Source organism: Phalaenopsis equestris, unplaced genomic scaffold (assembly GCF_001263595.1).
Source record: "Phalaenopsis equestris unplaced genomic scaffold, ASM126359v1 Scaffold232767, whole genome shotgun sequence".
Lineage (NCBI taxonomy): Eukaryota > Viridiplantae > Streptophyta > Magnoliopsida > Asparagales > Orchidaceae > Phalaenopsis > Phalaenopsis equestris.
In genome coordinates this window covers 258,946-276,289 of record NW_018250729.1, presented here as the reverse complement: position 1 = coordinate 276,289, position 17,344 = coordinate 258,946, and the positions used below count along the sequence as shown (strand labels likewise).

At 36.1% G+C, this 17,344-nt stretch overlaps 1 protein-coding gene across 4 annotated transcripts in view; it reads right to left on the bottom strand.

Moving 5' to 3' along the window:
• Nucleotides 1-17,344, bottom strand: part of LOC110038406 (protein TPR2-like) — a 92,417-nt gene that overhangs the window by 11,592 nt on the left and 63,481 nt on the right. For all 4 annotated transcript variants that reach the window (XM_020743244.1, XM_020743246.1, XM_020743247.1 and 1 more), the window contains 3 exons: nt 2,387-2,497; nt 2,091-2,270; nt 1,783-1,911 (listed from right to left, as the gene is read on the bottom strand). In XM_020743244.1, coding sequence (XP_020598903.1) covers nt 1,783-1,911; nt 2,091-2,270; nt 2,387-2,497 — 420 coding nt within the window. The remainder of the gene's footprint in view (nt 1-1,782; nt 1,912-2,090; nt 2,271-2,386; nt 2,498-17,344) is intronic.

Genomic DNA, 17,344 nt, shown 5'->3' with positions numbered 1-17,344 from the left:
TTGGACAGCTCATATAATTGGGACTGAGATGGCCAGTAGACCAAATGGGATTGTTTTGTCCCATAAAAAGTATATACTAGATCTCCTCACAAAAATAAGCACGTTGGGATACAAGCCTGCACTCTCCAACTAATCAGAAGGCCAAGTTGAGTGTAGAGGCAGTAGAGCCAGTTAATTGTGAGAGATACCAAATATTGGTGAATCGTCTGATTTATGTGAGTCATGCGCATCCCAACATCTCATTTGCACTGAGCGTGATGAGCCACTATATTCATGATCCAAAAAAGAGTCATATGGACGCAGTATCAGGTTCTGAAGTAACTGAAGAGTAGTGGGCATGTAGGCATTGAGGGATTCCATGACTCTAACTGAACGAGTTGTGCTGATAACAAATGATCCACATCAGGATAGTGCATGTTCCTAGGGACAACAAGCTCTCTTGAAAGAACCAGAAAAAGTCGATAGTAACGAGGTCAACAACAAAGGCAGATTACAGGGTCATGACCTTAGGAGTTTTCGAGATGATGTGGTTGAGAGTCTTATTGTTAGAGCTCAAGGTGGTTATGGTGTGACAAAAAGTCAGCAATCAGTATTGCCAACAACCCGATGAAACACGATAAAACCAAACATGTAGAGATCAATGGGTTCTTCACCAAGGAAAAACTGAATAACGGACAACTGGAGCTGGGTCATGTGGCCCTTGGAGAGCAAGTGGCTGACTGCCTCACCAAAGGACAGCTCAAGCACCAAAGGACAGCTCATTAGATTTGTCTAGATTATGTGACAAGATGGGCTTAGTGGATATTTGTTGCCCATTTTGATGGGTGGTGTTAAGATTTGTATCTTTTTTTAGAGTTCAAATTGTAAATAGGAAATATAGAAGTCTAGGGGTTATTTATCACAGATTGTAAGGCTTTATAGAAGCCCAACTCATGAATGAAAGAAACAAGATTTTTACCAAAGCATTCATTTCTTCTAAATGTACAAATAAGCTTTGATGGGTCTTTCTCTGTCAGCTGTTTATAATGGCATATCCAAAGACATGCCAAAATGAATGTCATAAAAGTAAAGCTTATCAACATACACAACTTCCAGACATAACCGAGAAGAGTAAAATTCAACAAATCAATATTCAAATAAAAAAGATGATTTAGCAGCACATATTTCTTAAAAAAATTGGTTATCTTTCATACAGAAAATATAGAAATGAGAAATCCAAATATTTGATTGACATGAGCAATTTTATACAAGCAAAAATAGTGGCACACAACGTGCAGGAAATAAAATAAGTGTGTGAATGAACACGATAAGCATCTCTGTAATTTGTATTTGAATACAAGCAAAAATAGAGGCACACAACGTGCAGGAAATAAAATAAGTGTGTGAATGAACACGATAAGCATCTCTGTAATTTGTATTTGAATATGCACATGCAGCACCATCTATTTGCATGCCTACCCCCTAGTCAAACAACTAGAAAAAATATTGACTATGTAGTTTGTACCGGCAATCCTAGAATCGAAAATTCTTTTAAATGCTAGTAAAATTAACTACTTTAAGGATGCCTCTTGTCAGTAACAGTAACAAACAATGCCATACCTTTATAGCTATAGTGAAAAAAAAAGGAAGGAAAAGAAACTTTTACAATGCAAGCAAGCTGTTTTATACAAGTTGTAAAATGCAATTTAATTTCATAAGTGGATTCATATGTTACTTGAAAAATGAAAAAGGTAGAAAGTGGAGATCTTTCACAGGATTGTAATGCATACAGAAGATAATTACCTTATCTATCAAGACATTGTATATTTGAATTGAGGAATCCTCCATTCCTACTGCGATAATATTATTGTCTAGAGGATGGAATGCCAGAGAAGTTGCTGCAGGAGGTGGATCTGTGAATGTTGTGATAACCTGACAAGCTAATTAATTACTAACCTGTAAATAAAAGACAATTGGGGTTGGGGAAGTAAGATTTAGGGCAGGAGAGGGTCATGGGTATACAAGCAGAGCCACTCGAACAAATTTTACGAGTGCAATTGAAAATTAGAATAAAACAGGCAATAATCTGATTTGTGTCAAGTAAAAAATACCTTAAATGACTTTATGTTGAACAAGGTGACCTTTCCACCAGATGCTGACACAACATAAGAGTCATTTTTGGACAAAGCAAAGCATGCACTTGATTCTTCAGGATTGATGTCCTTTGTTTCATTTGTCATAGGTAATCCATTCGGTGGTTGCGACAACTGAGGCACCACAGATGCAGTCGACTAACAAAATAATGTAGTACAGAACAGTATTCCATGTTAAGGAGGCCATAAAGCTAATGAAACATCATAAGGGATTTGCAAATCATACAAAGCAGACACTAGTTTCAACTGCTAACCTCGCCAGATGGATTTTGTTCACCACATTGCCATTTCCACAGCTTATGGACTGCATTAGAGGCAAGAGCAAGTACATCCAATCCAGAATTAGTATATATGAGGCACAAAATCTGCAAATAAACAAAGCAGAAAAATCACTTCACTTGAAGAAATGAAAAAGGTTTAGCAAGAATCATAAGCAGGGAAATCATGACAATTTGAGTTTAATAAAACAAACATCAGATGAAAAATATCACTAAATCAATTCCCGTTAAAAAAAAATTTCAGGAAAAGCTGTTTGACATCGTCATAGTCCTCCTTCAGGGGTGGGGAGTGATAAATCTTATGTAAGGCATCAGTTACTAACCCAGAAAATTTCCCCAAGATTCGAAAGCAAATTAAATAAACCACACTTAATTGAAGAAAAAAGATAACCAAAATAATGGAATAGTACACAAAGATGAAAAAGAGGTTTTAGAGAGGGTAGCAAGATAATGATAATATTGAATTATTTTGTTATGGAAATAAACCATACAAGTGCTGTTAAATGCACAAAGAATTGAGCATATCAGCATCATGGTAATGCATAATTACAAGGAAAATCCCGAAGCAATTTCGGCTCTACCAAGACTATTCGTCGCCGCTGCCCAACGGAGCAAGTGATTTGTGCACTCACTTATAGAGCACCCTTTTAATAGATACTTTTTAATCCCCACAAATTAAGTTTAACTTCAACTTTATATCAATATTTTTATCTTTTTTCCACCCCAAGTTTAACCAAATGTAATTGCTGCAGTCATGGCAACCTCCGAACGGATTACTCATTGCAAATGAAACAAATGACAGTAATCCTGAAGAATCAATTGCATTCTTTGTTCTTTCCAAGAATGGCTCAGAACTTATGTCAGCATCAGGTAGAAAGTTATCCTTGTCACCATAATGTCATTTAAGGCATCTTCTATTTGATAAAAGAAAGACTTTTATTAGTTTTATTCTTATTTTCAATTGCAATCCTTGATATGTCGTTTTTATGCTTAATTTTCTTTATATCAATCACATATTTTTGAATGAAATTGTACTTTAAAGAAAGACTATTTTCATGTTTATCTTGCAAATATGACACTTGGAGCGGAATGGAGCTGAAACAGAGCGAAATAGAGGCAAATGGGAGCAAATGGGAGTGTTGCCAGAAGGTGGCTCCTAGGCGCCAATCTCCACCCAGAAAACAGAGAAGACGGCGCCTAGGCACCGCAGACAAGCACCTAGAAGCCAAAACTATCCAGGGGCGGTTTCTGCACGCCCCAAGGAGCTATTTGACGGATCCAAACATTTGGCATTTCTTAGTCCTAGAATTCTCCAGGAAGGCCGAGAGGTCGTAGAGAATAGAAAATGTGGATTTTTACCTTTTCTGGAGAAATTGGTGAGGGGATTTGAGACATATTTGTAAGGGATTATATTAGCATTGCATGGATCAACAAGATACTTTGTTGGAGAGATTTTCGGCATTTTTTAAGAGAGAAAAAGTTAAGTATTGTGTTTCTCATTATTTTGTACTTGTTGTAAACACTTATCCAGGAGATTTGCTTTGATTTAATAAAGTTTTATGTTCTGTGTGACGCTTGCTCTGTGAAATAGAATTCTTGTACTTTTCTTTTGCAATGAATTTGATGAATGGTTAGGATGTTAGGATGCATGTTATAATATGTTTTTCATACCATACTGATGGTTCTTATTTCATGCTTCATTTAATAATCAATCTAGCCAATTGGTATGTTAAATTTTACTATAAACTCATAAGTTTCAGGAGGGTTATGGCTTTAACAACTAGGAGAACCACATTAAACTTATGAGTGAAGGAAAAGTAGTTATAAGATTCAATGTAATGTTAGGGAGAATTCGTTGATGGTTGCAAATTGGTTTTTCTAGGGTGACAGGTTAGATTTCTAACCAAATTGATCTAGGGCTTCGTACCTTAAATCTAAGATTAAGCCAATTAGAGGGATATTAGGACGAGACTCTAGGGTGATAGGCTAGAAAATTCGTCGTGATAATCTAGTTACAATAAGGAATCGACCTTAGGTTAGTTGAGCTACATTATACACTCGGAAGATGGTAACTTAGATTTTTGCTCCTACTTTCGCTTACCACATTAGATTCTAAGCATCTCATTCATATATATTATCTAGATCACCACAATAAAAGGTTAGTTTTTACACCTCAAAATGCACCAGAATAATTTATATAATTAGGTTTAACTTTAGATTTAGGTTTGTATTTAGGAGTTATTATTAAAAAACACCATTTATCGACATTCCAAACTAAGACTTGATAATAATAGCTAGAACTTAGCCTAAGGGATTTATTGTCTCGCTTCTCTGTGGAATCGATAATTGAGACTTCATTAGAGTCTTATATTACTTGAACGATAGGTATACTTGCGAAGAACCCCTAGTGTGCAAACTATAAATCAAATTTTAAACTCTATAACATATCTATTTTGCACACTAGCCGCCTGAAGAAACTGGGTCAAGTTTTTGGTCAAGAAACAAAATAACTGTGTAACTGCGGATCAATTCAAGTTTTTGGTGTCATTGGCGAGGAAGCTACGGAAGAACTTTAGGAGAATTTTAGTTGAACCTGAAAGACTTGATTTAAAAATTGTAATGTTATTATCTAATGTGTTTATTTATTATTAGTACAGACCTTGAACTATACGACTCAGAACTAGAAAAAACATTTAGGAGGACTAGAAAACCCTAAGGAGAAAAGAAGTGAGCAAGTGAAATATGTATAATCATGGGATTCGTCGGGCTGAAAAACAAGTGCTTCGTGGGAGGCAACCCATAGATTATCTGCGTTAGTGTTATTGTGAGTTGTAATTGTTTGATGTGTGATGTGCTTGTTTTAGTGTGGATTGATCAATTTGATTGGTGTTGGTGAATGTTTGGAATGTTAGTGGATTGATTTGATCTTTGTGTGTCATGAGTGAGGTGATTCCTTAACTTCTCGTTATGACTAAACTTATATTTGTCTTCTGGTAGTAGTTGAATTAACGAATACATTATGACTCAATTTTAAACCAGACTTGAGGATTAACTGGAGACATGATGAGTTTGGACATATATTTGACCTTGTTTTCTTCAATATGATTCAATAAGCCAGTTGAATAACCTGAGGACGATCATACATTGCCCTTATAACTGTTAGAGGTGCAAACATAAAGGGATAAAATGATGCCTAAGGTTAGTGCTCGTGAACCAATACATCAGGGATAGTTATGTCCATGGAGTTGGACCCTAAAAAGCCACTTAAAAGTACCCAATTGACCAAGTGATTCCATTAGAATTGGAAATAAAGAAAGGTGTGATGAGATGGAGGAAGACATGATCTCACTTATGTATTGATGTTTGTGTATGTGTTACAATAGTATAGAGGACTTGAGGAACATTAAAATAATATTCCTATGTTGATACCTGTTGTGCTAGTCAGATTTTTCCTTAGTTTAATTTCATTGAACATATTTTAGTTTAGATTTATTTTCTGTTGCACATTATTCTATCCTGATGAATACTTGTAGATGTTTTTAATAGACATTTACGGTAGACAGAATTTCTGAGTTATTTTTCTTCCAGTTTATATTTTCTGTACTAAATATTATACATGTTAAAAATCAAATTTGGGGGGAAGAAAAATATTTTTAAAACTTAATTTTATTTGTCATCAGTAGCCTGTATTTAATTTGATATCACTTTTAAAATAGCTTGTGGTATGTGGTGTTATCTTTAATTTATTATAATTTTGATTTTAGAAATGTAGGAAAAAATTTAGTTGGGATCTTATGTGAAGAAAACTGTTCTAGGGCTAAGATATTTTGTAAAAAATATTAGGAAAATGATTTTGTTATTTATAGTAGAAAGGATTTGAATATTTGAAAAGCGAAGATTTATAAATTTACACTTTATGATATTGAATTTTTTTTTAAACTAATACTTACACTTTTAAAAAATGAGGGAAAGTTTCGAGTTTTTTGACTATAGAAAGAGGATAATGAAATTCAAAACTATTAAAGGTCTATCTAAACTATTAAAGGTCTATCTATAAGGTCTATCTATATATAGTAATCCTCACATGAAAATATAAAAGATTGAAAAAAGATCCTAAAAAATAAAAATAATAATAAAAAAATGAAAAATGAGAAAAAACTTGAGAAGAAGTCTAATAAAAAATTAGTTTCACTTGAATATTTTAAAAGAAAGACTTAAAAAAAATCATAAGCTTATTTTTTTGTTTTAAAAAAATATTAATCAAATTGGTATTTGATAGGGTACTTAAATTTTTTATTTTAATTTTCTAAGAGTCTTTAATTTTAAGAATTTCAATAACTTTTGAAGCAAAAAGAAAATCAGAATTCATAAGTTGAATATGAGATATTCTTATACCCTAGTCCTAGGTTGATTTGGTAGAATCTCTTCTAATTTGCACTATAACATTTTTGAGATAAAATTATTGGAAAATCTAATGTAACCCACTGCCTAAAATTAGCAAATTTAGTTTTTAAAGTTATAGTGTTACTTAAGAACAAGTAATGTTTAAGTTTGGAGGGTTTTGATATGTTTTTTATGTTTTATTTCCTTTATATTTATCACATATTTTTTAATGAAATTGTACTTTAAAGAATGATTAGTTCATGTTTATCTTGCAGGTATAACACTTGAAGCGTATTGAAGCTGAAACGGGGCAAAACAGAAGCAAAAGGAAGCAAATGAGGGTGTTATCAGCAAGGTGGCGCCTAAGCGCCACAGATTGAGGCGCCAGGCTCCGCCTAGAAAATAGAGAAGACGGCGTCTAGGCTCCGCAAACTAGCGCTTAGGCGCCCGAACTGTCTAGTGGTAGTTTTTGAACGCCACAATGAGTTATTTGATGTATCTAGACATTTGCAAAAACACATTTTGGCATTTCTAAGTCCTGAAATTCTCCAGGAAGACCGAGTCATAAAGGAGTAAAAAATGTATATTGAGAGATTGGTGAGGAAATTTTGAGAGATATCTGTAAGAGATTGTATTAGCATTGCATGGATCAACATGAGACTTTGTTGGAAGGATTTTTACCTTTTTTTCAGAGAAAAAATCTAAGAATTGTGTTAATCATTATCTTGTACTTGTTGTAAACACTTATTTAGTGGATTTGTTATGATTTAATGAAGTTTTTTTATTGTGCGTGACACTTGCTTTCTGAAGTAGAATTCTTGTACTTTTCTTTTCAATGAATTGCATGAATGTTTAAGATGTTATGATGCATGTTAAAATATGTTTTTTATATCATAGTGATGATTCTTACTTCATGTTTCATTACTAATCAATCTCGTCAATTGGCATGTTAAAATTTGTCATAAACCCATCAGTTCTGGGAGGTTTATGGCTTTAATAACTAGGAGGAACCACATTGAACTTATGGGTGAAGGAAAAGTAGTTCTAAAAATTCAATGCAATGTTAGCGAGATATTCGTTGATGGGTGCAAATTAGTGTTTCTAGGGTTATAAGCTAGATTCCTAACCAATTTGATCTACGGTTTCGTACTTCAAATCTAAGATTAAGCCAATTAAAGGGCTATTAGAATAAGGAGATTTTAGGGTGATAGGCTAAAAGTTTTACTGAGATAATTTAGTTATTTTAAGAATCGAGCCTAGGTTAATTGAGCTACGTTATTCACTCGGAAGAGGGTAACTTAGATTTTTTCACTGGCCACATTAGATTCTAAGCATCTCATTTCTATACATTATCAAGGTTATCACAAGAGAAAAGTAGTTTTTACACCTTAAAATTCACCAAATCAATTTATCTAGTTAGGTTTAACTTTAGATTTAGGTTTTTTATTTAGGAGTAGTTGTTAGAAACAACATTTATCGACATTCCAAACTAAGATCTAATAGTAGTAGACTAGAACTTAGCCTAAGGAATTTCTTACCTCGCTTTCCTATGGGATCAAATTATTAAAAGGCATGAGCGATTTAAATATCTTGGCTCTGTTGTTCAAAGTGATGGTGATAAAGAATGGGATGTTAATAGTAGAATTCAAGTTGGTTGGTTGAAGTGGAGGAATGTTTCGGGCCTTTTGTGTGATTAAAAAGTATCGCTTAGACTGAAAGGAAAATTTTATAAGACAGTGGTGAAATCTGCAATGTTCTATGGCGTTGAATGTTGGCCTTTAAAAGAGAAGCATAAAACTAAGTTAAGTGTTGCCGAGATGAGTAGGTGGATGAGTGGCTTTACCCTTAGAGACAAAATGCGAAATGAATATATTTGTGATAAGGTTGGTGTAGCTCCTGTGACTAACAAAATTAGAGAAAGTTGTCTTAGATGGTTTGGTTACAATAAGCGTCGACCATTTGATGATCTGATTTAGAGGGTAGATATTTTAGATACTTATGCTATGAAAGGTAGAGGTAGATCTAAGAAGACTTGGGATTATTGTATAAAAAATGATCTTCATTTATTAGAACTAAATGAAAATATGACACTAAACAGAAAAATATGAATATGACACTAAACAGAACGCAATGGAGAAAAAGGATTCATGTAGCCGACCCCACGTAGTGGGATTAAGGCTTTGTTGTGATTACTTCCTTGTGGGATCGATAATCAGGACTCTATTAGAGCCCTATATTACTTGAACGATACGTATAATTGCGTAAAACTTCTAGTGTGTAAACTATAAATCAAATTCTAAACTCTATAACATATCCATTTTACACACTAGCCGCCTAAAGAAATTGGGTCAAGTTTTTTGCCAGTAAATTAAATTTGGTCAACCCTACGCATTGGTTAGAAGCCCTGCTCTTGCATCTATGGCATCTCCTATTCAAAATCTCTTGCTCTCTATCTATCATCGATTTTCTTGTCACGACCCAGCCTGACAGCTTCGAATTAACCAAGTCAAAAATTACGATCATACATTATTAATATTCAAAAAATTATCCAGATATTTAAAAACTTTTAATAAATAAAAGAAACTAAAAAATCCAAAAAGTACATTACACAAAAAAAATTAAAATATCTAGAAACAATAATATAGTTTGTAAACAACTTCTCACACCAACACATAACAGTAAATCACTATTCTAAGAAAACAGTACAGAAAAACTACAATCACATCAAAAACTGAAATCTATGAGTTGTAGTCCTATAAATTTAGTCTCTCATACCAAACATATCAATCTACAGTTTTATTTTCATAAAAGAAATTATTAAATTCAACAGTAAGTTCATGACTTAGTGAGCAATTATAATCTTAATATGCATTAAATTTATTTGCAAATATTATGTACGAATGACCAAAATAAAAAATTGTTCATTATTTTATAAAATTGTAAATTTTCATTATAAATTTATCTCTTGCTGTTTCAATTTAAGTATTTTACCCTTTTTAACTTTTTTAAGAGTAATATCAAGATTACCGTCATATCCTAAGAATTCTCAAAATTGTACCTGTAAGTAAACAAAAAATTGTACCCACAAGTATCCTAAAAAAATTTACACCCGAAGGTACACATTTATCATTTTTTTATCATGCACAAGACATCACATTCCCTATCAATACCATCTGTGGGTAATGCAATATAAATTAAACTTTTACATTTCATTTCATTCAAATTACCTTCTTTTAAAGACATTGAACAATCATTTTGTCATTTTCCTCTTTTATTTCTAATAATTCTAACACTTACAACATACATAGAATTATAAAAATAATTACCTAAAGCATCAAAGAAATTCTTTACTTAATAAGCTATAATTTAATTAATATAAACATTTACTCAGTTGTTTGAAAAATCGTTGAAATACTTATTCATTCACTTCACTTCCTTGACCATCACCCATATCAGTTTAAGGTGCATGCAAGTATAAGGATCCTATCCTAAAATAAAGCCTTAAAAATATCTAATGACATATAATTAAAATGTTAGATATAATTAAGAATAAAATTCCTTATCTTACAATGTTTGATTTGGTTCCGTGCACGAGACTCTTCTGTGATTCAACCACTAATTTTCAGCCTTTTTAATATTTGATTAAGTTAAACTCGTTATTAGCACGTAGTAAGTAATATGATATCTTATTTCAAGTAATTAGCATTAAAAAAACCCTAAAAACTCATAAGATTAGGTTATTATCATTTGCTCACAAAGCTTAATTTTACGCACTAGCCGTCTCCCTTCTCCTTCGCACTAAAACCTTCCGCTTACAATATCTATTTCAAATTCATAAAAACTTATTTACTAATACTATAATATATTTAATATATTAAATTTTTCATGATTAAAACAAAAATAAAATCAAATAACTTACATTAAATGTTGAACTTGTTCAGTCTCCCCTTATCCAGCACAACGCAGGCTAAACTCCACAGGTAGGGCATGGGCTTTGGCCCCCCTTCTTTCTCTGCCTTCGGTCGCAACTCAACCTGACACTGCAAGAACTCGCTGCCACCGCCTCCTCCTTCCTCCTCTTCTTCAAGCGAGAAGAACACGACCTCATCCTTCTCGCACGGTAGCAATGCACAAAGCTTCCTTCCTTCCTTCACGCACGGTAGCAATGCATAAAGCCGCTTTCCCCTACAATCGTGTGGTCGGCTTCGTCACAAGTACCCACACAAAGCCGCTCAACTTAGTTTTTTTCCTCCTTGGCCGATCGGCTAAGGCTCGATGTCATCTCCTACGCACACAAGCAGTGACTTCCTTCATTCTCCTCTTATTCTCTTCCTTTTCTTTTTGTGGCTTGTCTCTCGTCTTTCGATTTTGTTGGAGCAAAATGACAATATGATCCTTAAATCGCAACTGACGAGTTGTGTATCTTTATTGCCTGTTTGATTTATTATTATTATCATTATTATTATTATTATTATTATTATTATTATTATTATTATTATTATTATTATTATTATTATTATTATTATTATTATTATTATCTATGCATTTAATTAAAATTTCAGTTATTACAATCTCCCCTCAAAAAACTTTTCGACCTCAAAATTTGAAAATAATCAATAAAACAAACATACCTCAAATTAAATAGTGTTTTTCATATAAAAAATTTTCATCCTTCCATAAAATCTTCAAAAATGGGATCTTTATCCAGATAGTCACCATTATTATTGTGGGTGATTTCCTCATATTACCTTCTTTCAAAATCAACCAGCCCCTGCTGAAATTAGAGGATTTTTCGTTACTCCTCTACGGTAAGTTCTTGAACACCTCGTGGGGAGTTTCTCCTAGGTGGCATAGTGAATTCCTCCTCACTTTAGGTTTCAGCTAGAACATGATTGTGGATCGAAGGTTGGTTGATGGTTTAGGTTTGGGTGATAGGTGTAGAGAGAGATTTTCGCTAGAGTTAGAAATGCTAGATTTTGAAGGTTTAGAGTTAGGGTTTGAAATTGAAATTAAGATTTGACTCTGATATCAAATGACACGATTCTAGAGTTCTTATAATATGCTTAAAGATTGGATTATATGGGAAGAAGTTGTGAAATCTCAATAGAAAGAGAATATACAAGGTTAGTGAAGTTTTGATGGGGATTAAAAAAAGCTTGACAGCTGTTCAGATTGAAAATAGCAGAGAGAACCACAAAAATGATAGTTCGATCGAGAAACAATTGCTAAGAGAGATCATTCAATTATACTTGAACAAGCTACAAACGCATCACTTGCAAAAGAAAAAAGATATAACACTCCTTAGAATAAAAAAATCAGAGAACACAACCTCTAAATGCATAAACACAAGCAAAAGTTTCAAAATAACATGTAAAAATCATATGTATAGTTTCTAAAGGAAAATTAACCCTAATACTCATTAAATATATTGAAAGATAGGATCCCACAAGTTAAGTCAATTCATGTGGGCAATATAGATGTTGGATCAAGACTCCAGGAGGGAGTTTTCCCACTTTAGTTTGAAACAATACAAGACTCCATCACAATCTATGATCCCACATTAGCGGAAATCGCAACATCGTAGAACCACTCCCCCGTCAATGGTTGTAAGAAAAACCACAAGTTATTTGAAAAGAAATTTGGGAGTGAACACAAATTTTTTATTCATCCACGAGTCCCTCACCGTACATGATAATTCCACCAACAATCTATCAAAATCAAATGTCCAGAGATCATAGATCTCATCATTAAGTTTTGAGGATGAGCTATGGAACCAAATATGAACAATAGGCTCCTTAAATAGTGCCGCCTCTACTAGTCTCACACTGTATCCCAAGTTACTAAGGCATCAAAAGATTCTATGTGCCATTCTGCTTCACTTGGTGGACACCTTCATCCAACTGCCATAGTCAACATTGCCACTAACACCATTCTTGCATTCACTTGTACAGCTTTCAAGGGACACTTTATGGGTAACTACAAGTGCTAATAAACCACAATGTCTATGAAATGCATCAAATGACATGGGAGTGTCACTTGAGATGAATCTAGCAGTTTGAAATGCATTAATGATTGGATATGTTAGTGTTGAACCCAGAAGCGTCCAAGAATCATGCATAAGTAATAGAGCACGAAAAATGAAGCAGAAGAGATGAACAGTGAAAAAATGAGCGTCCAAAGAAATTTTTCTCATAACAGGTTCCCTACTCATGGGAGGTACCCTGGATACATAATTACCCTTAAGCCCTTTTCCTATACATAGAAATCTAAAGGCACAAAGGTCATTTTCACAATACATGTAAATGATCTAGCGGTGGAATATTGATTGACAGCTACAATCTTCACTCATCGCTCTCATGCTTGTCGTTAAGCCCTGACAGGCTGAACCATGTGGAGGTAGTCCGTAAGTCTCTCAGTTGGATATATTTATAGCTACATATGAGGCCTCTGACTCGCCTGCCTCATTCGCTTGATGATTGATTGCTCTCCGCTTGACTCGTTCGGCAAATATCATTCGTTCCCATATCATATTTGTCAGCGAGCTAAACAAGCAAAAAATTAGACAAAACTCCCGAACATTCTTTCGTGTCTATCTCTCCCTAGAAAATAGGATTATTTTATTGGCTACTCTTTGAACAATTTGACCTAGGGAACCCACACCATTTGTTGCATGCTCATGTTCTGCCTTGAAGTCCTGCTGACATGAATTTGTCACACATATCTAGTTCCTCTACTTTATTTTTTTTTTGAAATCAACAACTGTGATAAAAACAAGAATGTTAAACATTGCATTAAATGCTACATTAATTCTTGAAATCATCATTTAATAATTAAGCTTCTTAGATATCTATGCATTGTCTGTCTATAAATAGGTCGCATCCTGCAGCTTTTGTGTTCTTATTTCTTCCCTGCTCAACGCTTTGGTCGGTCTTTGTAGAATGCATTCTGATGGCAAGTGGCAAGAAGAGCAATCCAAGTGAACCGTTGAATGATATTTTGGTAAACTTCGAGTCGGAGATTGAGAAAATTCGTCCTTCGAAAGTCCCCACTAAGAGTCGTCATCAGGAGGGTGGTTCAATTGGCAAGTGGGAAGACACCCTAAGGGAGGTGAACATGCTAAGAATAGAAGAGTGAAACAGTTAGCCTTCAAGAAGGGGTCATCACTGGAACGCGGAGGTGATGAAGGGAAAGATTCGTTCAATGATGATCCTTTGTCACGTCGAAAGCCCGACAAGGACTAGGTGGCCACCTCGACTAGGGCACCAGTAGATCTCAGCGGACGAGTGGAGAAAGATACCTGACAGACTCATGAAGGCACGCCACACAAAGATAAGTACTCGGTCGATCCCTCTCAGATTAGGGAGATGAGAGCAACGGGCGCACCACCCATGCCAGGTGAGAGTTTCTCATGCATGGTCTGCTCCGAGGTGTACTGCCCCCTTGGTAGGAGGAGTTTGACTATTAATTCGTCTTCTTAAATTGGCTATTTTTTTCCTTACCATGGCTTCTGTTTCCTTTTGTAGCGGATCCAATTCTTATTGCGACTCATCAGAGGTTGTCGAAGGTCGGTAGTCGACTATCCGAAAGGCAGCGGAGAACCCACCGACAGTCGTCGAAAGGGAGCCGACTCTCTGGAAGGCAGCGGAGAACTCACTGGCGGCCGTCAAAAGAGCGTCAATTGACTCTGGATTGTCGCATGGACGAAACGGCCGACTTCTTTGCCCACAAGGCTGAAGCTCCAAGGGCAATCGAGGCCCAACGAGAGGCCAATATACATGAATAGGAGGCGCAGTTGAATGCCATTTCTGAGAAGCTGTCGGTGGAGCTCCTTGACCTTAAGTTTGATGCGGCCGACCACCAGACTGAAATTGAGCTCCTCCAGATGGAGACTGTGCGTTTACGTATGGATCTAGCAAACGTGCGAGAGGCTTGCTCGTTTTCTATATTTCAGAGGTGGATAGTGTTGATAGGTTTAAATTAGAGTGTTGAGTTTTGTACAAACTGTTATTGAGGAGAGGATTAGTCAAGCTTCAGAAGGCCGATAAGACGGTTGTAAATTTCTTTTTATATGAATGAAAATAAGTTTTGTTTCTCGGATTGCATGTCTTTTGTTTGAGGGTACTTTAATAATTTTTCTCTCTTATTTTTATGATGTGAGGAGAGATTGGTGTTCCCGAGGTACAATTTGCGGCACTTCGGCTTCCTCCTGAACCCTATAATATGGTGGGAGTCCTTCCGCGAATTGACATTTTCCCATTTCTTTCTCTGATAGTTTCTTTTCTCTCGCCCTTCCCATCACCACAAGCCATTTATCATGGCTTCTAAGTACTTACCCCAAAATTTTAGGAAAGTGCGTGTGTGTGAGTGTTCGGTACAATCTTCGGATGAGGATTCGAGACTTCAGAGGCGATACTTTTGTGATGACAGTATAGTATTGGAGGTTCTGGACCTGAAAGACCAGGCAACCGATGATTATGAAGGGCGAGTTGTGTTGTATTGTGATCAGTTCATTCAGGGGCTTTATCTTCCTCTCTGCCGCGAGTTCTAGGCCACTTTTAAATCAATACTAGATGACTCGTTGTTCGTGAATAGCTCGTGTTCGGCTCGTTAAAAAGTTCGTTTCCGGCTCGTTCGCTGAGTAGACGAGCCGAACACAAACAAAGATTTGTTCGTTCGTGCTTGGCTCGTTTTGGCTTGAATATAGAGATTGATGAGTAGTATTTTTAAAAAATTAAATTGACTACAAGGCTATAAAGATTTATAATCTATTAAAATAATTAATTAAAAAATGAAATAAAAATTATTAAATTAGATTTAAATGATGTTTTAATATAAACAATAATTTTTAAATCTTATCATAACCCTTAACATCTTATGGCTACGTGATGAGGGTTTTCAAAATGACTTTTTTGTTCGTGAACAGCTCGTGTTCGGTTCGCTAAGCAAACAAGCCAAACACGAACACACTTTTTTGTATTTGCTAAGCTTGTATACACCCCTAATCATTACAGCGTTATTCCAGCCCTGCTCAAGGTGAACTGCATAGCGGCGTTGATGACGTACATCATTTACTATCGTAAAATGGAGATTCCTTGGTCGCAGGAGCTATTTCCTCACGTGTTTTTCTTCAGGATCAATCTGGATGATTATGCAAACTTTATCTTGAAAATAATGATTCGACTGATTGAACTGGAGAACAAGGTGAAAAACTGGAAACAAAACTATCTTCTAGCGTCAGCGAGGGATTGAGGGATTCTCACTCGACCGTCTGGGGAGCCCTACAAGCGACAAAAGATCTTTCCCCATATGCAAGGCTTGGTGTCGTCTGTTAAAGGGAAAAGGTTTTCCGTTGTTCAACACACCCGCGATGACATAGTTAACAAAGTTTTGAACCTCGATAAGTACAGACTAATGAATCGATAGTTGTCGGCCACCTCAGATGCCAAGGAGTCAAAGCGACATATTGATAAAGCAGCCAATGCTTTCATTAAGGAGCCAAGGATGAAGAAAGCACTGGGGTGAGAAGGCGCTCCCAAAGAAGACCCTAGTTTCGGACCTCCTTATTTCTACCTCCAAAACAAACGTCGTAATCCAACAAATTTCGACTAGTGAGCTAACTTTGAATGAGAAAAAGTCTTGCTTTCCGACAAGTGACGTTGTGGCAGTGATGTTGCAACTCCTTCCGTTCTACAGTTCAGTGCCTCGTCTAGCCTGAATGATGATTCGACTAGGCTGAAGAGGACCCCTGATCCGAAGCGTCAGGCTTCATTAGCCTCATTAAGAGGGAAAAAGCCAATCGATCCTAATTAGCCACGCCAGGGAAAAATTAGCCTCATTAAGAGGGAAAAAGCCAATCGATCCTCTCCTGCCCCACCAGGCTTTATTAGCCACGCCGAGAGGGAAAAAGCGAGTTGGTCATCTCCTAACCCTGCATCGAGAGAGGAGCAAGGTCCTACCCATAGTGCTCGTCGAGACGAAGCAGGCTTTGGGTCTGAGACCAATCCAAGGGCGGCGACGTCAATCCAAAGATCTGTCAAAAGCGGCAGTACTTCTTGCACCGAACTAGAAGATAGTTATCTGGTTTCCGAAGGAATTCGGCGAAAGAAAGGAAAGGAACACACAGATAGCAAGGGCTTGCCCTGTGCTTCCCTTCTCGGGGGTAGCGATGAGTGGATCCCAATGTAGGAGGAGAGGCCAAAAACTTTCATCTCGAGGGATTCCTGGTTTGCCCTCATTGACCTACAAAGAAATTGGTTCCATCGTGGCCCAAGGGTGGAGTCCCATGCCTCGGAGCTTGTGAACACCCTATGGTCCGAGAGTTTCAAGAATAAGTTGGACGGCCTTGGCCCCCTAGAGCCGTGTCGATTGGTTGACAGGTACCAGCTATTGGGTATGGCTTCGCCCCACTATCTATCCCAATTTGTAACTTGACACTGTGGCAGAAGTGGTGCGGGTGAGGAAGAAGGCGAAAGTTCTAAAGGGGTTCCTGACAAAGGCCTTACGGTGGGCGAACGATGTTGAGGCTCGCCTTGTAGAGGAGAATCTGGTGAG